Source organism: Dendropsophus ebraccatus, chromosome 13 (assembly GCF_027789765.1).
Source record: "Dendropsophus ebraccatus isolate aDenEbr1 chromosome 13, aDenEbr1.pat, whole genome shotgun sequence".
Classification (NCBI taxonomy): domain Eukaryota; kingdom Metazoa; phylum Chordata; class Amphibia; order Anura; family Hylidae; genus Dendropsophus; species Dendropsophus ebraccatus.
The window spans coordinates 7,447,181-7,472,799 of NC_091466.1; the positions used below are offsets into that span (position 1 = coordinate 7,447,181).

Below are 25,619 nucleotides of genomic sequence, written 5' to 3' on the forward strand. Positions count from 1 at the left end.
TATTAATCCTATAAGGATCACCAGGAGTCCTGGCTATATCCCCAGTATTATCTCCATCCAGTCCCTCAGTCAAACATTAAGGGGTATTATTCATATTTTCATATGTTGCTGCCCATGGTGAGACTAAAAATTCCTTTTATACTTGTTATTATCTATTTAGTCTCCTTCCCTCAGTTCTCAGCTGCTGCTTTCTGCTGATTACACAAAAATCTGTGTGTGAGCTTTTCTCTCTGTCTCCCCCCACCCTTCTGAGGAGGCTGATGTTAACAAGTCCCTGGCAGGCTTTATCTGCAACATTGTAGCTTCTTTGTAATGCTAGGAGGCATCATCACAGTGAGATCATCAGCAACTTGACCTCCAAATAACCCTCCCAGCATTACAAAGAAGCAACAAAGTTGCAGATAAAGCCTGCCAGAGACTTGTTTACTAGAGATGAGCGAACCTCAAGCATGCTCGAATCCATCCAAAACCGATCGTTCAGCATTTGATTAGCGGTGGCTTCTGAACTTGGATAAAGCTCCAAGGTTGTCTGGAAAACATGGATATAGTCATTGGCTGTATCCATGTTTTCCACATAGCCTTAGGGCTTTATCCAAGTTCAGCAGCCACCGCTAATCACATGCTGAACGATCGGGTTCGGACGGACTCCAGCATGCTATCTCTATTGTTTACATCAGCCGTCTCATAAGGGAGGGTGGAGGAGGGGGAGACAGAGAGAAAAGCTCACACACAGATTTTTGTGTCTTCAGCAGAAAGCAGCAGCTGAGAACTGGGGAAAGGAGACTGAATAGATAATAACAAGTATGGAAGGAACTGTTAGTCTCACCATGGGCAGCAACATATAAGAAGTTTTGTTTGAGTGGAATACCCCTTTAAGACGTCTGTATCAGCAACATATTCTACCCGACCAGAGTAGGACCGTACACTTCCATAGATTTGAGGGGCGGGGGTCAATAACCATGTGTTCTTGTACTGCTGTTAATTTCCATTTTTCTTTTTTCCTATTTTCTTCTGCACAAACTACCTCTGAAGCGTCAGCCCTTTAGTTCAGGATGAGCACCAATGAGAAGACCCGTGGTGCAGAGACAGCAAGGTCCTGGTATGGCTGTTATTACTGAGATCGCCCCCTTGCATACAGTCCTTCCTCAGTTCCTACATGGGGCCGGCGGTCAGTGCTCCTTCATCCGGGCCTCCCCTGGGATGTAATTCTGGAGAATAGAGTTGGCTCGGGGAGACCATAGTAAGGTAGCCGTGAAGAAAAAGATGAGAATGATGTTTCCAATGACTGAAGTGGCCACCACCCCCAGGGTGCTGGCCAGCGTGTCGGCTTGAGAATGTAAACTGAGCCAGGCCTGGCGAGATGACCTGTCCGTGAGAACGGCCTCCATCTGGAAGTGTGTGCCCAGGACGGCGCATACATGGAAGAGCTGGTGGCTGTGACCTACAGGAGAGAAGGGGAACATTAGTATCACAGACAGGAGGACAGGACACCAGTATATAGATAACACAGACAGGAGAACAGGACACCAGTATATAGATAACACAGACAGGAACATTAGTATATAGATAACACAGACAGGAGGACAGGACACCAGTATATAGATAACACAGAAGTACAGTGACACTAGTATATAGATAACACAGACAGGAGCACAGGGACACCAGTATATAGATAACACAGACAGGAGAACAGGACACCAGTATATAGATAACACAGACAGGAGGACAGGACACCAGTATATAGATAACACAGACAGGAGAACAGGACACCAGTATATAGATAACACAGACAGGAGCACAGGGACACCAGTATATAGATAACACAGACAGGAGAACAGGACACCAGTATATAGATAACACAGACAGGAGGACAGGACACCAGTATATAGATAACACAGACAGGAGAACAGGACACCAGTATATAGATAACACAGACAGGAACATTAGTATATAGTTAACACAGACAGAAGTACAGTGACACCAGTATATAGATAACAAAGGAGTACAGTGACACCAGTATATAGATAACAGACAGGAGCACAGGGACACCAGTATATAGATAACACAGACAGGAGGACAGGACACCAGTATATAGATAACACAGACAGGAGGACAGGACACCAGTATATAGATAACACAGACAGGAACATCAGTATATAGACAACACAGACAGAAGTACAGTGACACCAGTATATAGATAACACAGACAGGAGCCCAGTGACAGGTGACACCAGTATATAGATAACACAGACAGGAGCGCAGGGACACCAGTATATAGATAACACAGACAGGAGCGCAGGGACACCAGTATATAGATAACACAGACAGGAGCGCAGGGACATCAGTATATAGATAACACAGACAGGAGGACAGGACACCAGTATATAGATAACACAGACAGGAACATCAGTATATAGATAACACAGGCAGAAGCATAGGGACACCAGTATATAGATAACACAGGAGTACAGTGACACCAGTATATAGATAACACAGACAGGAGCGCAGGGACACCAGTATATAGATAACACAGACAGGAGGACAGGACACCAGTATATAGATAACACAGACAGGAACATCAGTATATAGATAACACAGACAGAAGCATAGGGACACCAGTATATAGATAACACAGGAGTACAGTGACACCAGTATATAGATAACACAGACAGGAGCGCAGGGACACCAGTATATAGACAACACAGGAGTACAGTGTCACCAGTATATAGATTACACAGACAGGAGCCCAGTGACAGGTGACACCAGTATATAGATAACACAGACAGGAACATCAGTATATAGATAACACAGACAGAAGTACAGTGACACCAGTATATAGATAACACAGGCAGAAGCATAGGGACACCAGTATATAGATAACACAGGAGTACAGTGACACCAGTATATAGATAACACAGACAGGAGCGCAGGGAAACCAGTATATAGAGATAACACAGACAGGAGGACAGGACACCAGTATATAGATAACACAGACAGGAACATCAGTATATAGATAACACAGACAGAAGCATAGGGACACCAGTATATAGATAACACAGGAGTACAGTGACACCAGTATATAGATAACACAGACAGGAGCGCAGGGACACCAGTATATAGACAACACAGGAGTACAGTGTCACCAGTATATAGATTACACAGACAGGAGCCCAGTGACAGGTGACACCAGTATATAGATAACACAGACAGGAGCGCAGGGACACCAGTATATAGATAACACAGGAGTACAGTGACACCAGTACATAGATAAGACAGACAGGAGCACAGGGACACCAGTATATAGATAACACAGGAGTACAGTGACACCAGTATATAGATAACACAGACAGGAGCACAGTGACAGGTGAAACCAGTAGATAGACAGGATCAGGCCATTCACAGTCAGTGATGGTCAGAGCTCACCCCACCCCCTCCCTGCACAGATCACAGAGCATGCCTTAAAGTGTCACTGTCGTTAACATTTTTATTGCAGAAATCAATAGTCCAGGCAATTTTAAAAAACTTTGTAATTGGGTTTATTAGCCGAAAAATGATTTTTTATCATGAAAAAGCAGTTTGAAGCTCTCCCCCCGTCTCCATGGTTTTCCTATGGAGGGAGAAAGTAAAAGCAGCAAAACAGGACAACAAAGAGTTAATTTACATTCACACGCGGGCTCTCTCCTCTGACAGCCACCACTGACCTCTCTGACCTCTGAATAGCTCCCCCACTGAGGATTCCTTTGTTCTCAGCTCTCAGCTGCCCGCTAATCTCGCTCCTTCCCCCTCCCCCCTCCCCTCTTCATAGACCAGACAGATCCGACTGATGAAAAAACAGTCGAGATTTCCTGATTCTGAGGAGTGGATGACAGAAAGGAGAGGAGGGGGGGGGCTGGGAAAAGGCTTTTTACATGCAGATAATGGCAGATTTGGCCAATAAACCCAATTACAAAGTTTCTTAAAATCGCCTGGACTATTGATTTTAAACAATTTTAAAGGGGTACTCCTTGTTGTTTTTAAATTTAGAAGGTTATAAAGATCTGTAAATTACTTCTATATAATCTCCAGTCTCCCAGTACTTATCAGCTGCTATATGTCCTGCAGGAAGTGGTGTATTCTCTCCAGTCTGACACAGTGCTCTCTGCTGCCACCTCTGTCCATGTCAGGAACTGTCCAGAGCAGGAGAGGTTTTCTACGGGGAATTGCCGCTGCCCTGGACAATTCCTGACATGGACAGAGGTGGCAGCAGAGAGCACCTCCGGAGTTCCCCTTTAAAAACATTTTCGCCAGTCTAATTTTATTCTTATTGCCCTTCAGATCACTTTTACCAAAATAGTCGAAACGTCCGGGAGCCAGGCGTTCCGGCAGGTGAGAAGCAAAGAGGAATCCGGTCAGGAAGGCGAAGAAGAGATGATAGAGGTGGAGAGGGATGGCCGCGTTCCAGTTACAGTCGTCTCCGAAGCAGAAGAGGAGCTGCAGAGCAGAGAGGCCGACATGAGTACAGTCCATCAATCTAGCATAATCCAGCAGCGGCCGTGCAGTAAGGAGGAGTCCTGTAGCATCTCTGCCCCTGCTGGCAGATCTCGGTACTGCACCTCACTAGGGAGAAATGTATCTTACCCGATAAAACAGCGGGATGTTGTCAAACACAAAGGGGTGAACAAAGGCGGCTGTGCGTAGGACTTTACTGATCGCCGGCCGATCGACCTCCAGGAACCTGTAATAAAGAGCCACATAAGTGAGAGAGAAATGAGCGCGGAGGTCACATGACACGCGCAGGCGTCTCTCCTTACCGCGAGTAGCAGGACAGGCCGGTGCAGATGAAGGTGTTAAACGCAGCGATGGGAATGTAGTATCGGTGGAAGACGCCATTTATCCAGCGATCCGGCATAACATAAGCTCCATAGGTGAAGGCGCAACCTGCAGGTATCAGCACAGTATGACACAACACTATAGGGTATATAGAGGTACAGCACAGAGTATACCCAGTATATAAAGGTACAGCACAGAGTATACCCAGTATATAAAGGTACAGCACAGAGTATACCCAGTATATAGAGGTACGGCACAGAGTATACCCAGTATATAGAGGTACGGCACAGAGTATACCCAGTATATAGAGGTACAGCACAGAGTATACCCAGTATATAAAGGTACAGCACAGAGTATACCCAGTATATAGAGGTACGGCACAGAGTATACCCAGTATATAGAGGTACAGCACAGAGTATACCCAGCATATAGAGGTACAGTACAGAGTATACCCAGTATATAGAGGTACAGCACAGAGTATACCCAGCATATAGAGGTACAACACAGTGTATACCCAGTATATAGAGGTACAGCACAGACTATACCCAGTATATAGAGGTACGGCACAGAGTATACCCAGTATATAGAGGTACAGCACAGAGTATACCCAGTATATAGAGGTACAACACAGTGTATACCCAGTATATAAAGGTACAGCACAGAGTATACCCAGTATATAGAGGTACGGCACAGACTATACCCAGTATATAGAGGTACGGCACAGACTATACCCAGTATATAGAGGTACAGCACAGAGTATACCCAGCATATAGAGGTACAGCACAGAGTATACCCAGTATATAGAGGTACAGCACAGAGTATACCCAGTATTTGGAGGTACAGCACAGAGTATACCCAGTATATAGAGGTACAGCACAGAGTATACCCAGCATATAGAGGTACAGCACAGAGTATACACAGTATATAGAGGTACAGCACAGAGTATACCCAGTATATAGAGGTACAGCACAGAGTATACCCAGTATTTGGAGGTACAGCACAGAGTATACCCAGTATATAGAGGTACAGCACAGAGTATACCCAGTATATAGAGGTACAGCACAGAGTATACCAAGTATATAGAGGTACAGCACAGACTATACCAAGTATATAGAGGTACAGCACAGAGTATATCCAGTATATAGAGGTACAGCACAGACTATACCAAGTATATAGAGGTACAGCACAGAGTATACCCAGCATATAGAGGTACAGCACAGAGTATACCCAGTATATAGAGGTACAGCACAGAGTATACCCAGTATATAGAGGTACAGCACAGAGCATACCCAGTATATAGAGGTAAAGCACAGAGCATACCCAGTATATAGAGGTACAGCACAAAGTATACCCAGCATATAGAGGTACAGCACAGAGTATACCCAGTATATAGAGGTACAGCACAGAGTATACCCAATATATAGAGGTACAGCACAGAGTATACCCAGTATATAGAGGTACAGCACAGAGTATACCCAGTATATAGAGGTACAGCACAGAGTAAACCCAGTATATAGAGGTACAGCACAGAGTATACCCAGCATATAGAGGTACAGCACAGAGTATATCCAGTATATAGAGGTACAGTACCTACCCAGGCTGTAAAGGCTCAGGGCTCCATAGTCCAGAAAGTAGCAGATGTGACGGGCGTGGGCGGACATGCTGCTGAAGGTGTGGGCAAAGCTGGAGGTGAAGGGGTACAGACAGACCAGCATCATGTAGACCAGGAGCGGCCAGTTATAGCCCTGCCCCCAGAAGTCCAGAGAGTAGGAAAGCAGCAGGAACCTCCAGAGGAAATACCTGGAAGAGAAGAAGAGCATGAGAGGAGCGGGGACACCTGTCTACAGACATAGGAATATAACCACTAGATGGCGCTGCTGCTGCTGTAGTGTATACAGACATAGAAATATAACCTCTAGATGGCGCTGCTGCTGCTGTACTGTATACAGACATAGGAATATAACCTCTAGATGGCGCTACTGCTGCTGTAGTGTATACAGACATAGGAATATAACCTCTAGATGGCGCTGCTGCTGCTGTGTATACAGACATAGGAATATAACCTCTAGATGGAGCTGCTGCTGCTGTGTATACAGACATAGGAATATAACCTCTAGATGGCGCTGCTGCTGCTGTGTATACAGACATAGGAATATAACCTCTAGATGGAGCTGCTGCTGCTGTGTATACAGACATAGGAATATAACCTCTAGATGGCGCTGCTGCTGTAGTGTATACAGACATAGGAATATAACCTCTAGATGGAGCTGCTGCTGCTGTGTATACAGACATAGGAATATAACCTCTAGATGGCGCTGCTGCTGTAGTGTATACAGACATAGGAATATAACCTCTAGATGGCGCTGCTGCTGCTGTAGTGTATACAGACATAGGAATATAACCTCTAGATGGCGCTGCTGCTGTAGTGTATACAGACATAGGAATATAACCTCTAGATGGCGCTGCTGCTGCTGTAGTGTATACAGACATAGGAATATAACCTCTAGATGGCGCTGCTGCTGCTGCTGTAGTGTATACAGACATAGGAATATAACCTCTAGATGGCGCTGCTGCTGCTGTAGTGTATACAGACATAGGAATATAACCTCTAGATGGCGCTACTGCTGCTGTAGTGTATACAGACATAGGAATATAACCTCTAGATGGCGCTGCTGCTGTAGTGTATACAGACATAGGAATATAACCTCTAGATGGCGCTGCTGCTGCTGTAGCGTATACAGACATAGGAATATAACCTCTAGATGGCGCTGCTGCTGCTGCTGTAGTGTATACAGACATAGGAATATAACCACTAGATGGCGCTGCTGCTGTAGTGTATACAGACATAGAAATATAACCTCTAGATGGCGCTGCTGCTGCTGTAGCGTATACAGACATAGGAATATAACCTCTAGATGGCGCTGCTGCTGCTGTAGTGTATACAGACATAGGAATATAACCTCTAGATGGCGCTGCTGCTGCTGCTGTAGTGTATACAGACATAGGAATATAACCTCTAGATGGCGCTGCTGCTGCTGTAGTGTATACAGACATAGGAATATAACCACTAGATGGCGCTGCTGCTGCTGTACTGTATACAGACATAGGAATATAACCTCTAGATGGCGCTGCTGCTGCTGTAGCGTGTACCAGGACAATATGTCAAATTACAAACCTAATTCATTGACATCAAAGCATGGACTACAGTGTGTAGGCTTAGATACATTGGCTCAGCAGACAGTATCACTCATGATAGGATTAGATACCCCAGCTCAGCAGTCAGTATCACAGATGATAGAATTAGATACAGTGGCTCACCAGACAGTATCACTCATGATAGGATTAGATACAGCAGCTCAGCAGACAGTATCACACATGATGGGATTAGATACATAGCTCAGCAGACTGTATCACACATGATGGGATTAGATACACAGCTCAGCACACAGTATCACACATGATGGGATTAGATACACAGCTCAGCTGACTGTATCACACATGGTAGGATTAGATACACAGCTCAGCAGACTGATTCACACATGGTAGGATTAGATACAGTAGCTAAGCAGACAGTATCACACAGGATATGATTAGATACAGCAGCTCAGCACACAGTATCACACATGATGGGATTAGATACATAGCTCAGCAGACTGTATCACACATGATGGGATTAGATACATAGCTCAGCAGACTGTATCACACATGATGGGATTAGATACATAGCTCAGCAGACTGTATCACACATGATGGGATTAGATACACTCACCATGTTGGTAGAAAGTGGGTCCAGATATTGACAGTCTCATTGGTCATCTGGAAGGAGCTGAGCAGACAGTCCAGGGCGGAGCTCTTAGGGTGCCGGTACCCCGACATGATGCCATCCTCCCAGAACACCTGATACAGGACACAGAGCATGACTGATACCACCAGCTGCAGAGTATTACACCCCACACCAATACATAGTGAGATATCCTGCAGAGTATTACACCCCACACCAATACACAGGTATCCTGCAGAGTATTACACCCCACACCAATACACAGGTATCCTGCAGAGTATTACACCCCACACCAATACATAGTGAGATATCCTGCAGAGTATTACACCCCACACCAATACATAGGTATCCTGCAGAGTATTACACCCCACACCAATACACAGGTATCCTGCAGAGTATTACACCCCACACCAATACATAGTGATATATCCTGCAGAGTATTACACCCCTCACCAATACATAGGTATCCTACAGAGCATTATACCTTAGACTTCTCTACAGATCTGCAGAACATCACTCTGTCCCCTCCACCCCCTGATACATAGTGATATATCCGGCAGATTATTACACCCCTGACCTCTCTACAAATCTGCAGAACATCGCTCTGTCCTCTCCTCCTGATACATAGTGATATATCCTGCAGATTATTACACCCCTGACCTCTCTACAAATCTGCAGAACATTGCTCTATCCTCTCCTCCTGATACATAGTGATATATCCTGCAGATTATTACACCCCTGACTTTTCTGCAGAACATTGCTCTGTCCTCTCCTCCTGATACATAGTGATATATCCTGCAGATTATTACACCCCTGACCTCTCTGCAGAACATCGCTCTATCCTCTCTACCTCCTGATACATAGTGATATATCCTGCAGATTATTACACCCCTGACCTCTCTGCAGAACATCGCTCTGTCCTCTCTACCGCCTGATACATAGTGATATATCCTGCAGATTATTACACCCCTGATCTGCAGAACATCACTCTGTCCCCTCCACCCCCTGATACATAGTGATATATCCTGAAGATTATTACACCCCTGACCTCTCTGCAAATCTGCAGAACATCGCTCTGCCCTCTCCTCCTGATACATAGTGATATATCCTGCAGATTATTACACCCCTGACCTCTCTGCAGAACATCGCTCTGTCCTCTCCTCCTGATACATAGTGATATATCCTGCATATTATTACACCCCTGACCTCTGCAGAACATCGCTCTGTCCTCCCTTCCTCCTGATGCTTTGGGGTTGGGGTGATTTCTTGCTTTGCTCTGGATCAGGTGAGTCTCTCTAGTTGGTATTATAATCCCGGGCACTATGTCAGGGTGTCATTCTCACCACAATGGGATTATATGGTGGAGCTCTGCCCCCTGCAGCACCCAGACAGGTCTCTGTAGTGTTTCTACTGAAGGTATACAGTGTGGTGCGCTTAATGTTGTGTACTGTGTGCAAGTGTAGCATAATGTTATGTACAGTACCATGCTGTTGTATAGCAGTGTAGTATACTGTAGTGTAGTGTTGTATCGTATAGTGTTCTCTAATGTGTTGTTCGAGGGAGAGAAGATACTTGATAACAGGGGAAGAAAACATTTTTGTCTGGTAAGATATATTACAAAGTTTCCTATATTCACTTTCACTATTGAACTATCCAAAGTTTGTTGTAGCAACAGATTTAAACTCTTTTACATACTATGCAGTATTATAGTAGATATATTCCTGTATATAGGGGGCAGTATTATAGTAGTTATATTCCTGTATATAGGGGGCAGTATTATAGTAGTTATATTCCTGTATATAGGGGGCAGTATTATAGTAGTTATATCCCTGTATATAGGAGCAGTATTATAGTAGTTATATCCCTGTATATAGGAGCAGTATTATAGTAGTTATATCCCTGTATATAGGAGCAGTATTATAGTAGTTATATTCCTGTATATAGGGAGCAGTATTATAGTAGTTATATTCTTGTATATAGGAGCAGTATTATAGTAGATTCCTGTATATAGGAGCAGTATTATAGTAGTTATATCCCTGTATATAGGAGCAGTATTATAGTAGATTCCTGTATATAGGAGCAGTATTATAGTAGTTATATTCCTGTATATAGGAGCAGTATTATAGTAGTTATATCCCTGTATATAGGAGCAGTATTATAGTAGTTATATTCCTGTATATAGGAGCAGTATTATAGTAGTTATATTCTTGTATATAGGAGCAGTATTATAGTAGTTATATTCCTGTATATAGGAGCAGTATTATAGTAGTTATATCCCTGTATATAGGGGGCAGTATTATAGTAGTTATATCCCTGTATATAGGAGCAGTATTATAGTAGTTATATTCCTGTATATAGGAGCAGTATTATAGTAGTTATATCCCTGTATATAGGAGCAGTATTATAGTAGTTATATTCCTGTATATAGGAGCAGTATTATAGTAGTTATATTCTTGTATATAGGAGCAGTATTATAGTAGTTATATTCCTGTATATAGGGAGCAGTATTATAGTAGTTATATTCCTGTATATAGGGGGCAGTATTATAGTAGTTATATTCCTGTATATAGGAGCAGTATTATAGTAGTTATATCCCTGTATATAGGAGCAGTATTATAGTAGTTATATCCCTGTATATAGGAGCAGTATTATAGTAGTTATATTCCTGTATATAGGAGCAGTATTATAGTAGTTATATCCCTGTATATAGGAGCAGTATTATAGTAGTTATATTCCTGTATATAGGGGGCAGTATTATAGTAGTTATATCCCTGTATATAGGAGCAGTATTATAGTAGTTATATTCCTGTATATAGGAGCAGTATTATAGTAGTTATATCCCTGTATATAGGAGCAGTATTATAGTAGTTATATTCCTGTATATAGGAGCAGTATTATAGTAGTTATATCCCTGTATATAGGAGCAGTATTATAGTGGTTATATTCCTGTATATAGGAGCAGTATTATAGTAGTTATATTCTTGTATATAGGAGCAGTATTATAGTAGTTATATTCCTGTATATAGGAGCAGTATTATAGTAGTTATATCCCTGTATATAGGGGGCAGTATTATAGTAGTTATATCCCTGTATATAGGAGCAGTATTATAGTAGTTATATTCCTGTATATAGGAGCAGTATTATAGTAGTTATATCCCTGTATATAGGAGCAGTATTATAGTAGTTATATTCCTGTATATAGGAGCAGTATTATAGTAGTTATATCCCTGTATATAGGAGCAGTATTATAGTAGTTATATCCCTGTATATAGGAGCAGTATTATAGTAGTTATATCCCTGTATATAGGAGCAGTATTATAGTAGTTATATTCCTGTATATAGGGAGCAGTATTATAGTAGTTATATTCTTGTATATAGGAGCAGTATTATAGTAGATTCCTGTATATAGGAGCAGTATTATAGTAGTTATATCCCTGTATATAGGAGCAGTATTATAGTAGATTCCTGTATATAGGAGCAGTATTATAGTAGTTATATTCCTGTATATAGGAGCAGTATTATAGTAGTTATATCCCTGTATATAGGAGCAGTATTATAGTAGTTATATTCCTGTATATAGGAGCAGTATTATAGTAGTTATATTCTTGTATATAGGAGCAGTATTATAGTAGTTATATTCCTGTATATAGGAGCAGTATTATAGTAGTTATATCCCTGTATATAGGTGGCAGTATTATAGTAGTTATATCCCTGTATATAGGAGCAGTATTATAGTAGTTATATTCCTGTATATAGGAGCAGTATTATAGTAGTTATATCCCTGTATATAGGAGCAGTATTATAGTAGTTATATTCATGTATATAGGAGCAGTATTATAGTAGTTATATTCCTTGTATATAGGAGCAGTATTATAGTAGTTATATTCCTGTATATAGGGAGCAGTATTATAGTAGTTATATTCCTGTATATAGGGGCAGTATTATAGTAGTTATATTCCTGTATATAGGAGCAGTATTATAGTAGTTATATCCCTGTATATAGGAGCAGTATTATAGTAGTTATATCCCTGTATATAGGAGCAGTATTATAGTAGTTATATTCCTGTATATAGGAGCAGTATTATAGTAGTTATATCCCTGTATATAGGAGCAGTATTATAGTAGTTATATTCCTGTATATAGGGGGCAGTATTATAGTAGTTATATCCCTGTATATAGGAGCAGTATTATAGTAGTTATATTCCTGTATATAGGAGCAGTATTATAGAAGTTATATCCATGTATATAGGAGCAGTATTATAGTAGTTATATTCCTGTATATAGGAGCAGTATTATAGTAGTTATATCCCTGTATATAGGAGCAGTATTATAGTGGTTATATTCCTGTATATAGGAGCAGTATTATAGTAGTTATATTCTTGTATATAGGAGCAGTATTATAGTAGTTATATTCCTGTATATAGGAGCAGTATTATAGTAGTTATATCCCTGTATATAGGGGGCAGTATTATAGTAGTTATATCCCTGTATATAGGAGCAGTATTATAGTAGTTATATTCCTGTATATAGGAGCAGTATTATAGTAGTTATATCCCTGTATATAGGAGCAGTATTATAGTAGTTATATTCCTGTATATAGGAGCAGTATTATAGTAGTTATATTCTTGTATATAGGAGCAGTATTATAGTAGTTATATTCCTGTATATAGGGAGCAGTATTATAGTAGTTATATTCCTGTATATAGGGGGCAGTATTATAGTAGTTATATTCCTGTATATAGGAGCAGTATTATAGTAGTTATATCCCTGTATATAGGAGCAGTATTATAGTAGTTATATTCCTGTATATAGGAGCAGTATTATAGTAGTTATATCCCTGTATATAGGAGCAGTATTATAGTAGTTATATTCCTGTATATAGGAGCAGTATTATAGTAGTATATTCCTGTATATAGGGGGCAGTATTATAGTAGTTATGTTCCTGTATATAGGGGGCAGTATTATAGTAGTTATATTCCTGTATATAGGGAGCAGTGTTATAGTAGTTATATTCCTGTATATAGGAGTAGTATTATAGTAGTTATATTCCTGTATATAGGAGCAGTATTATAGTAGTATATTCCTGTATATAGGGGGCAGTATTATAGTAGTTATATTCCTGTATATAGGAGCAGTATTATAGTAGTATATTCCTGTATATAGGGGGCAGTATTATAGTAGTTATATTCCTGTATATAGGAGCAGTATTATAGTAGTTATGTTCCTGTATATAGGAGCAGTATTATAGTAGTTATATTCCTGTATATAGGGAGCAGTGTTATAGTACTTATATTCCTGTATATAGGAGCAGTATTATAGTAGTTATATTCCTGTATATAGGAGCAGTATTATAGTAGTCATGTTCCTGTATATAGGAGCAGTATTATAGTAGTTATATTCCTGTATATAGGGAGCAGTGTTATAGTACTTATATTCCTGTATATAGGAGCAGTATTATAGTAGTATATTCCTGTATATAGGGGGCAGTATTATAGTACTTATATTCCTGTATATAGGAGCAGTATTATAGTAGTTATATTCCTGTATATAGGAGCAGTATTATAGTAGTTATATTCCTGTATATAGGAGCAGTATTATAGTAGTTATATCCCTGTATATAGAGAGCAGTATTATAGTAGTTATATTCCTGTATATAGGAGCAGTATTATAGTAGTTATATTCCTGTATATAGGGAGCAGTATTATAGTAGTTATATTCCTGTATATAGGAGCAGTATTATAGTAGTTATATCCCTGTATATAGGGAGCAGTGTTATAGTAGTTATATCCCTGTATATAGGGGGCAGTATTATAGTAGTTATATTCCTGTATATAGGAGCAGTATTATAGTAGTTATGTTCCTGTATATAGGGGGCAGTATTATAGTACTTATATTCCTGTATATAGGAGCAGTATTATAGTAGTTATATTCCTGTATATAGGAGCAGTATTATAGTAGTTATATTCCTGTATATAGGAGCAGTATTATAGTAGTTATGTTCCTGTATATAGGGGGCAGTATTATAGTAGTTATATCCCTGTATATAGGGAGCAGTCTTATAGATCAGCATGAGATCAGTAGATGACAGCACTAGATAATAATAATAATACTATAATTTCTGAGTTGACTCACCCGGGGCATCTGGTGGACGCTGAGGAGTTGGGGCAGCTTTATGGTCAGCATCTTGCTCCCTGGTCAGTCCACTTCAGGGATGAAGCCGCCCGGAGCTGCCTCTGTAACCTGCGATACAAGCTCCGGGCCGTGACCACACATCCGCTCTGTAAGACAGATTCACAGTGGAGGAAGTCAGGTCCCTGCCAGCGAGTGTCAGCGAGAGGATGAGAGCGGGGAAGATTCACAGGGAGAGAGCGGGCTTCCCTGCCAATATGTCAACTACACAAACATCATTCCCCGGCACCTCCCTCACTGGCCACAGCCAAGTATGAATTCCAGATGTTGTAAGCCCTGTGATCCCTGGAATCAGAAGAGGGGGCGCTCTACCCTGCTGCACACACTGCCCTGGCCTCCTGAATACAGCTGGCTGACAGCCACTACTGACAGCCATAACAAGGCACATGGGCAGTCACCCAGCTGTACCCCAGGGGATAGGAGACTCTCCACCGGCTCCCATTATATTGCTGCTCTGCCTGTGGAGGCCAGTCTTCTGTGTCACATTGGGAATACAGTGCAGTCTGCGGCCACCATGGTATACAGCAGAAGCAGACTGGTATACAGGAGGGGGGGGATGCTTCAGGTAAATCTCTGCTCATTCTGGGCTATGTAGCCATGTGGGCGGTGCTAATAAGTGATTGACAGCTGTCTATATACACACTTACACACTGAGTAGAACCGCCCACTTGACTACAGATTTACATGAATAAGTGAAACGTTATCCTTTCAGGAATTAAGCTCATTCACCAGGAAGATCTGGATGAATACAATACCCCCAATAGGTTTAAAGGGATAGTTCACAAAAAAAATTCCTTTCAAATTAATTGGTGCCTGAAAGTGCAAGAGATTTGTAATTTACTTCTATTAAAAAATCTTGAGTCTTCCAGTACTTATCAGTTGCTATATGTCCTGCAGGAAGTGGTGTATTCTCTCCAGTCTGACACAGTGCTCTCTGCTGCCACCTCTGTCCATGTCAGGAACTGTCCAGAGCAGGAGAGGTTTTCTATGGGGATTTGCTGCTGCTCTGGACAGTTCCTGACATGGACAGAGGTGGCAGCAGAAAGCACTGTGTCACACTGGAGAGAATACACCACTTCATGCATAACATACAGCAGCTGATAAGTACTGGAAGACTGGAGATTTTTTTAATAGAAGAATATTACAAATCTCTGGCACTTGCTAGCACCAGTTGATTTGAAAGAGAAACATTTTTGGTGAGCAAGCCCTTTTACACTAATGAAAGTCATGCGACAGGTAAGTGCCCCCCAATATTATAGCCCCCAAGGTCCCCGAAGCGTAATAGGAAGGAGATAAGTCTAGAGATTAGGAACCTCCATCATGTGCCTGACACAAGGCTCCCAGCTCATATGTATAATCTGCAGGAGGGAGATATCTCCATATTACATTACAGGGAGAGCCGCACCCTGATCACCCGCCTGACACCACAATATGAGAGAGCTGGCTGCATTCTTAAAGGACACTGCCATTACTTTAATGCTGCCCGAAACATGCATGATCAGGGGGATCCGGGAGGCTTCTACCTGCCTGCCAGCCTTTATATAGAGAGCTCTCCATATACCCCAACAATGACAATACCTATCAATCCAGTCTGGTGGGGCAGGAGGAAGCTGCAGGATAATGCTGCAATGACTTGTGGTGCAGGCAGCATGAAAGTGATAACAGGTTCCATGTAAGAGTACAGTAACCTTACAGAAGTTACAGTACACTGTAGTAGTTATATACTAGTGCCCTCTCACCAGTGATGTATATACAGTGATATCACTGCTCTCTATATATACAGGTGTGTAGTACTGATCACTATACTAGTCACCTCTCACCAGTGATGTATATACAGTGATATCACTGCTCTCTATATACAGGTGTGTAGTACTGATCACTATACTAGTGCCCTCTCACCAGTGATGTATATACAGTGATATCACTGCTCTCTATATCCTGGTGTGTAGTACTGATCACTATACTAGTGCCCTCTCACCAGTGATGTATATACAGTGATATCACTGCTCTCTATATCCTGGTGTGTAGTACTGATCACTATACTAGTGCCCTCTCACCAGTGATGTATATACAATGATATCACTGCTCTCTATATCCTGGTGTGTAGTACTGATCACTATACTAGTGCCCTCTCACCAGTGATGTATATACAGTGATATCACTGCTCTCTATATATACAGGTGTGTAGTACTGATCACTATACTAGGGCCCTCTCACCAGTGATGTATATACAGTGATATCACTGCTCTCTATATATACAGGTGTGTAGTACTGATCACTATACTAGTGCCCTCTCACCAGTGATGTATATATACAGTGATATCACTGCTCTCTATATATACCGGTGTGTAGTACTGATCACTATACTAGTGCCCTCTCACCAGTGATGTATATACAGTGATATCACTGCTCTCTATATACAGGTGTGTAGTACTGATCACTATACTAGTGCCCTCTCACTAGTGATGTATATACAGTGATATCACTGCTCTCTATATCCTGGTGTGTAGTACTGATCACTATACTAGTGCCCCCTCACCAGTGATGTATATACAGTGATATCACTGCTCTCTATATCCTGGTGTGTAGTACTGATCACTATACTAGTGCCCTCTCACCAGTGATGTATATACAGTGATATCACTGCTCTCTATATACAGGTGTGTAGTACTGATCACTATACTAGTGCCCTCTCACTAGTGATGTATATACAGTGATATCACTGCTCTCTATATCCTGGTGTGTAGTACTGATCACTATACTAGTGCCCTCTCACCAGTGATGTATATATACAGTGATATCACTGCTCTCTATATACAGGTGTGTAGTACTTATCACTATACTAGTGCCCTCTCACCAGTGATGTATATAGTGATATCACTGCTCTCTATATACAGGTGTGTAGTACTGATCACTATACTAGTGCCCTCTCACCAGTGATGTATATACAGTGATATCACTGCTCTCTATATCCTGGTGTGTAGTACTGATCACTATACTAGTGCCCTCTCACCAGTGATGTGTATACAGCGATATCACTGCTCTCTATATACAGGTGTGTAGTACTGATCACTATACTAGTGCCCTCTCACCATTGATGTATATACAGTGATATCACTGCTCTCTATATACAGGTGTGTAGTACTGATCACTATACTAGTGCCCTCTCACCATTGATGTATATACAGTGATATCACTGCTCTCTATATCCGGTGTGTAGTACTGATCACTATACTAGTGCCCTCTCACCAGTGATGTATATACAGTGATATCACTGCTATATCCTGGTGTGTAGTACTGATCACTATACTAGTGCCCTCTCACCAGTGATGTATATACAGTGATATCACTGCTCTCTATACCCTGGTGTGTAGTACTGATCACTATACTAGTGCCCTCTCACCAGTGATGTATATACAGTGATATCACTGCTCTCTATATATATATACAGGTGTGTAGTACTGATCACTATACTAGTGCCCTCTCACCAGTGATGTATATACAGTGATATCACTGCTCTCTATATCCTGTGTAGTACTGATCACTATACTAGTGCCCTCTCACCAGTGATGTATATACAGTGATATCACTGCTCTCTATATCCTGGTGTGTAGTACTGATCACTATACTAGTGCCCTCTCACCAGTGATGTATATATACAATGATATCACTGCTCTCTATATCCTGGTGTGTAGTACTGATCACTATACTAGTGCCCTCTCACCAGTGATGTATATACAGTGATATCACTGCTCTCTATATACAGGTGTGTAGTACTGATCACTATACTAGTGCCCTCTCACCAGTGATGTATATACAGTGATATCACTGCTCTCTATATATACAGGTGTGTAGTACTGATCACTATACTAGTGCCCTCTCACCAGTGATGTATATACAGTGATATCCCTGCCCTCTATATATACAGGTGTGTAGTACTGATCACTATACTAGTGCCCTCTCACCAGTGATGTATATACAGTGATATCACTGCTCTCTATATACAGGTGTGTAGTACTGATCACTATACTAGTGCCCTCTCACCAGTGATGTATATACAGTGATATCACTGCTCTCTATATACCCCGGTGTGTAGTACTGATTCCTATACTAGTGCCCTCTCACCAGTGATATATATACAGTGATATCACTGCTCTCTATATATACAGGTGTGTAGTACTGATCACTATACTAGTGCCCTCTCACCAGTGATGTATATACAGGGATATCACTGCTCTCTATATCCTGGTGTGTAGTACTGATCACTATACTAGAACCCTCTCACCAGTGATGTATATACAGTGATATCACTGCTCACTATATATACAGGTGTGTAGTACTGATCACTATACTAGTGCCCTCTCACCAGTGATGTATATATACAGTGATATCACTGCTCTCTATATACAGGTGTGTAGTACTGATCACTATACTAGTGCCCTCTCACAAGTGATGTATATATACAGTGATATCACTGCTCTCTATATACAGGTGTGTAGTACTTATCACTATACTAGTGCCCTCTCACCAGTGATGTATATACAGTGATATCACTGCTCTCTATATATACAGTTGTGTAGTACTGATCACTATACTAGTGCCCTCTCACCAGTGATGTATATACAGTGATATCACTGCTCTCTATATCCTGGTGTGTAGTACTGATCACTATACTAGTGCCCTCTCACCAGTGATGTATATACAGCGATATCACTGCTCTCTATATATACAGGTGTGTAGTACTGATCACTATACTAGTGCCCTCTCACCAGTGATGTATATACAGTGATATCACTGCTCTCTATATCCTGGTGTGTAGTACTGATCACTATACTAGTGCCCTCTCACCAGTGATGTATATACAGTGATATCACTGCTCTCTATATCCTGGTGTGTAGTACTGATCACTATACTAGTGCCCTCTCACCAGTGATGTATATACAGTGATATCACTGCTCTCTATATCCTGATGTGTAGTACTGATCACTATACTAGTGCCCTCTCACCAGTGATGTATATACAGTGATATCACTGCTCTCTATATACCCCGGTGTGTAGTACTGATTCCTATACTAGTGCCCTCTCACCAGTGATGTATATACAGTGATATCACTGCTCTCTATATATACAGGTGTGTAGTACTGATCACTATACTAGTGCCCTCTCACCAGTGATGTATATATAGTGATATCACTGCTCTCTATATCCTGGTGTGTAGTACTGATCACTATACTAGTGCCCTCTCACCAGTGATGTATATACAGTGATATCACTGCTCTCTACATATACCGGTGTGTAGTACTGATCCCTATACTAGTGCCCTCTCACCAGTGATGTATATACAGTGATATCACTGCTCTCTATATCCTGGTGTGTAGTACTGATCACTATACTAGTGCCCTCTCACCAGTGATGTATATACAGTGATATCACTGCTCTCTATATACAGGTGTGTAGTACTGATCACTATACTAGTGCCCTCTCACCAGTGATGTATATACAGTGATATCACTGCTCTCTATATCCTGGTGTGTAGTACTGATCACTATACTAGTGCCCTCTCACCAGTGATGTATATACAGTGATATCACTGCTCTCTATATATACAGGTGTGTAGTACTGATCACTATACTAGTGCCCCCTCACCAGTGATGTATAATACAGTGATATCACTGCTCTCTATATATACAGGTGTGTAGTACTGATCACTATACTAGTGCCCTCTCACCAGTGATGTATATATACAGTGATATCACTGCTCTCTATATATACAGGTGTGTAGTACTGATCACTATACTAGTGCCCTCTCACCAGTGATGTATATATACAGTGATATCACTGCTCTCTATATATACAGGTGTGTAGTACTGATCACTATACTAGTGCCCTCTCACCAGTGATGTATATATACAGTGATATCACTGCTCTCTATATCCTGGTGTGTAGTACTGATCACTATACTAGTGCCCTCTCACCAGTGATGTATATATACAGTGATATCACTGCTCTCTATATCCCGGTGTGTAGTACTGATCACTATACTAGTGCCCTCTCACCAGTGATGTATATACAGTGATATCACTGCTCTCTATATATACAGGTGTGTAGTACTGATCACTATACTAGTGTCCTCTCACCAGTGATGTATATACAGTGATATCACTGCTATATCCTGGTGTGTAGTACTGATCACTATACTAGTGTCCTCTCACCAGTGATGTATATACAATGATATCACTGCTCTCTATATATACAGGTGTGTAGTACTGATCACTATACTAGTGCCCTCTCACCAGTGATGTATATATACAGTGATATCACTGCTCTCTATATATACAGGTGTGTAGTACTGATCACTATACTAGTGCCCTCTCACCAGTGATGTATATATACAGTGATATCAGTGCTCTTTATATACCGGTGTGTAGTACTGATCACTATACTAGTGCCCTCTTACCAGTGATGTATATACAGTGATATCACTGCTCTCTATATATACAGGTGTGTAGTACTGATCACTATACTAGTGCCCTCTCACCAGTGATGTATATATACAGTGATATCACTGCTCTCTATATATACAGGTGTGTAGTACTGATCACTATACTAGTGCCCTCTCACCAGTGATGTATATACAGTGATATCACTGCTCTCTATATCCTGGTGTGTAGTACTGATCACTATACTAGTGCCCTCTCACCAGTGATGTATATACAGTGATATCACTGCTCTCTATATATACAGGTGTGTAGTACTGATCACTATACTAGTGCCCTCTCACCAGTGATGTATATACAGTGATATCACTGCTCTCTATATCCTGGTGTGTAGTACTGATCACTATACTAGTGCCCTCTCACCAGTGATGTATATATACAGTGATATCACTGCTCTCTATATATACAGGTGTGTAGTACTGATCACTATACTAGTGCCCTCTCACCAGTGATGTATATACAGCGATATCACTGCTCTCTATATCCTGGTCACGTTGTGCCATATACGCTTCATCCTGACACGCCGTTCTCCTGCAGATACAACTGTGCATTCTACACATATATATCACATGCATTATACCTATAGGCAGCTCGATAATGAGTGTCAGCTCTTTGGTCCAGGCATGTGGGTATCAGTCAGTATACTACAGCCATACATTAGAGCAGGTGAGACCATATACTGCAGCACATACAGAAGCCTGGGCATGGTTGGCAGTGCCAGCATGGTGCCCCCTCCCCCCCACTGACCTGGCTGTGACTGCTGCCACTGTCATGGGTCCCCGGCGGCCGCTCTGCTGTGGGTGCTGTGACTGTTTTAGGACAGAATGGATCTGCTTTCACTGACTGCTTTTTTCACTACATTCCTTGGCTGGACTCCTGGACCACCGCCAACCCCCCCCCCCAGTCTCTCCCATTGGTCAGATGCTTGTAGTCAGGAGACCCAGGCTCTGTAAGACAGTCCTTTGTATTACCCTGAAGCGGCCCCGCAATGTCCCCCCCGTGTACACACCCACCATTGTAAGCCCCACAGCATCCAATTCCCCGGAACAATCCGGGGGCCAAGGAACATAAGACATGTCCCATTATACGGTGACACTAAGTACGGCCGCCCGCCGGGGCCTCATCAACTCCATCCACAGAGATGGCAGCAAAGCAAGGGTTAACTTCCTGTATATCCAGGTAACTGAGCCTCAACAGGTGCACATGGCGGATACAGTGATATATCCTGCAGATTATTACACCCCTGACCTCTCTACAGATCTGCAGAACATTGCTCTGTCCTCTCTACCTCCTGATACATAGTGATATATCCTGCAGATTATTACACCCCTGACCTCTGCAGAACATCGCTCTGTCCTCTCTGCCTCCTGATACATAGTTATATATCCTGCAGATTATTACACCCCTGACCTCTCTACAGATCTGCAGAACATTGCTCTGTCCTCTCTGCCTCCTGATACATAGTGATATATCCTGCAGATTATTACACCCCTGACCTCTCTACAGATCTGCAGAACATCGCTCTGTCCTCTCTACCTCCTGATACATAGTGATATATCCTGCAGAGTATTACACCCCTGATCTCTCTACAGATCTGCAGAACATTGCTCTGTCCTCTCTACCTCCTGATACATAGTGATATATCCTGCAGATTATTACACCTCTAACCTTCCTCCAGAACATCGCTCTGTCCTCTCTACCTCCTGATACATAGTGATATATCCTGCAGATTATTACACCCCTGATCTCTCTACAGATCTGCAGAACATCGCTCTGTCCTCTCTACCTCCTGATACATAGTGATATATCCTGCAGATTATTACACCTCTGACCTTCCTCCAGAACATCGCTCTGTCCTCTCTACCTCCTGATACATAGTGATATATCCTGCAGATTATTACACCCCTGATCTCTCTACAGATCTGCAGAACATCGCTCTGTCCTCTCTACCTCCTGATACATAGTGATATATCCTGCAGAGTATTACACCCATGATCTCTCTACAGATCTGCAGAACATTGCTCTGTCTTTTCCACCTCCTCATACATAGTGATATATCCTGCAGATTATTACACCCCTGATCTCTCTACAGATCTGCAGAACATCCCTCTGTCCTCTCTACCTCCTGATACATAGTGATATATCCTGCAGATTATTACACCTCTGACCTTCCTCCAGAACATCCCTCTGTCCTCTCTACCTACTCATACATAGTGATATATCCTGCAGATTATTACACCCCTGATCTCTCTACAGATCTGCAGAACATTGCTGTGTCCTCTCTACCTCCTGATACATAGTGATATATCCTGCAGATTATTACACCCCTGACCTCTGCAGAACATCGCTCTGTCCTCTCTGCCTCCTGATACATAGTGATATATCCTGCAGATTATTACACCCCTGATCTCTCTACAGATCTGCAGAACATCGCTGTCCTTTCCACCTCCTGATACATAGTTATATATTCTGCAGATTATTACACCCCTGACCTCTGCAGAACATCGCTCTGTCCTCTCTGCCTCCTGATACATAGTTATATATCCTGCAGATTATTACACCCCTGACCTCTGCAGAACATTGCTCTGTCCTCTCTGCCTCCTGATACACAGTGATATATCCTGTAGTTTATTACACCCCTGACCTCTGCAGAACATCGCTCTGTTCTCTCTGCCTCCTGATACATAGTGATATATCCTGTAGATTATTACACCCCTGACCTCTGCAGAACATCGCTCTGTCCTCTCTGCCTCCTGATACATAGTTATATATCCTGCAGATTATTACACCCCTGACCTCTGCAGAACATCGCTCTGTCCTCTCTGCCTCCTGATACATAGTGATATATCCTGTAGATTATTACACCCCTGACCTCTGCAGAACATCGCTCTGTCCTCTCTGCCTCCTGATACATAGTTATATATCCTGCAAATTATTACACCCCTGACCTCTGCAGAACATCGCTGTCCTCTCTGCCTCCTGATACATAGTGATATATCCTGTAGATTATTACACCCCTGACCTCTGCAGAACATCACTCTGTCCTCTCTGCCTCCTGATAGTGATATATCCTGTAGATTATTTTACCCCTGACCTCTGCAGAACATCGCTCTGTCCTCTCTGCCTCCTGATACATAGTTATATATGCAGCAGATTATTACACCCCTGACCTCTGCAGAACATCGCTCTGTCCGCTCTGCCTCGATACATAGTGATATATCCTGCAGATTATTACACCCCTGACCTCTCTGCACAACATTTCTGTCCTCTACCCCCTGCTACAGTGATATATCATGCAGATTGTTACACTCCTGACTTATCTGCAGAACATCACTCTGTCCTGTCCTCCTGATACATAGTGATATATCCTGCAGTTTATTACACCCCTGACTTCTCCACAGATGTGCAGAACATCTTCTCTCCCTCCTGATACATAGTGATAGCCTGCAGATTATTACACCCCTGACCTCTCTTCAGAACATCGCTCTGTCCTCTCTACCTCATACATAGTGATAGCCTGCAGCTTATTACACCCCTGACCTCTCTTCAGAACATCGCTCTGTCCTCTCTACCTCATACATAGTGATAGCCTGCAGCTTATTACACCCTTGACCTCTCTTCAGAACATTGCTGTCCTCTCTACCTCATACATAGTGATATATCCTGCAGATTATTACACCCCTGATCTCTCTGCAGAACATTGCTGTGTCCTCTCTACCTCATACATAGTGATAGCCTGCAGCTTATTACACCCTTGACCTCTCTTCAGAACATCACTATATCCTCTCTACCTCAAACACAGTGATATATCCTGCAGATTATTACACCCCTGACCTCTGTATGTCATTTCCTGGGTGATGGTGTTCTGGTTCTTGGCTCTGGACAATAGACGGGCGATGTTCTGGCTGTGGCTCTAGGACAGAGCGGGGTCAGTGACAGTGCAGTACGGTTCCCTTTGTTCTCTGTGAATGATGCGATTCCCCTCAGTGTCCGTCCTGTACCATCCATCTGCCTGTGCTGGGGGGCAGCACATATCCAGCGGGGGGCTGCTTGTTCTGACTACAGCTCCTGCCCAGTTAGTATAGATTCGGAAGCACGGCCTGTAAGAAATCTTCATGGTTATGGAGTTACTTGCACAATTAACATTTTACATAATTGGCAGCAAAATCCGCAACCTTCATCCTGTGGCCATCAGCAGGGACTCCATCTTACCTGCCCGGACCCCTCCACCACCCCTCCAGGATACGGATGAGGACAGGATTTCTAGCTATAAAACTCAGGTGCGTACAAAGCACTGTAAAATTATCAAACTAGCTGACATGACGGAAATCCCCTAAAGGGGT

At 42.2% G+C, this 25,619-nt stretch overlaps 1 protein-coding gene across 3 annotated transcripts; it reads right to left on the reverse strand.

The window, feature by feature from the left end:
* Positions 1-598: 598 nt before the first annotated feature.
* Positions 599-25,358, reverse strand: PAQR6 (progestin and adipoQ receptor family member 6). 3 transcript variants are annotated; one of them, XM_069950001.1, is made up of 8 exons: positions 25,111-25,358; positions 14,723-14,868; positions 8,579-8,706; positions 6,404-6,609; positions 4,791-4,917; positions 4,618-4,714; positions 4,326-4,470; positions 599-1,441 (listed from the first exon to the last, which is right to left on the reverse strand). In XM_069950001.1, exons 2-8 carry the CDS (start codon positions 14,771-14,773, stop codon positions 1,170-1,172), a joined length of 1,026 nt encoding a protein of 341 aa, XP_069806102.1. In that variant the 5' UTR covers positions 14,774-14,868; positions 25,111-25,358; the 3' UTR covers positions 599-1,169. The 3 variants fall into 3 exon arrangements, with proteins under 3 accessions (XP_069806102.1, XP_069806101.1, XP_069806103.1); XM_069950000.1 differs by lacking the exon at positions 25,111-25,358 and adding an exon at positions 22,024-22,107; XM_069950002.1 differs by lacking the exons at positions 8,579-8,706; positions 25,111-25,358 and adding an exon at positions 22,024-22,107.
* Between the last annotated feature and the right edge of the window lie 261 nt (positions 25,359-25,619).

Coding starts and splice junctions, on each gene's coding strand:
- PAQR6 (XM_069950001.1), bottom strand. CDS start 14,773: ATGCTGACCATAAAGCTGCCCCAACTCCTCAGCGTCCACCAGATGCCC. Junction 4,918..6,403: donor CCTGAGCCTTTACAGCCTGG/GTAGGTACTGTA, acceptor TGATACCTGCAG/GTTGCGCCTTCACCTATGGA. Junction 1,442..4,325: donor CGGACGTTTCGACTATTTTG/GTAAAAGTGATC, acceptor TCTCTCCTGTAG/GTCACAGCCACCAGCTCTTC.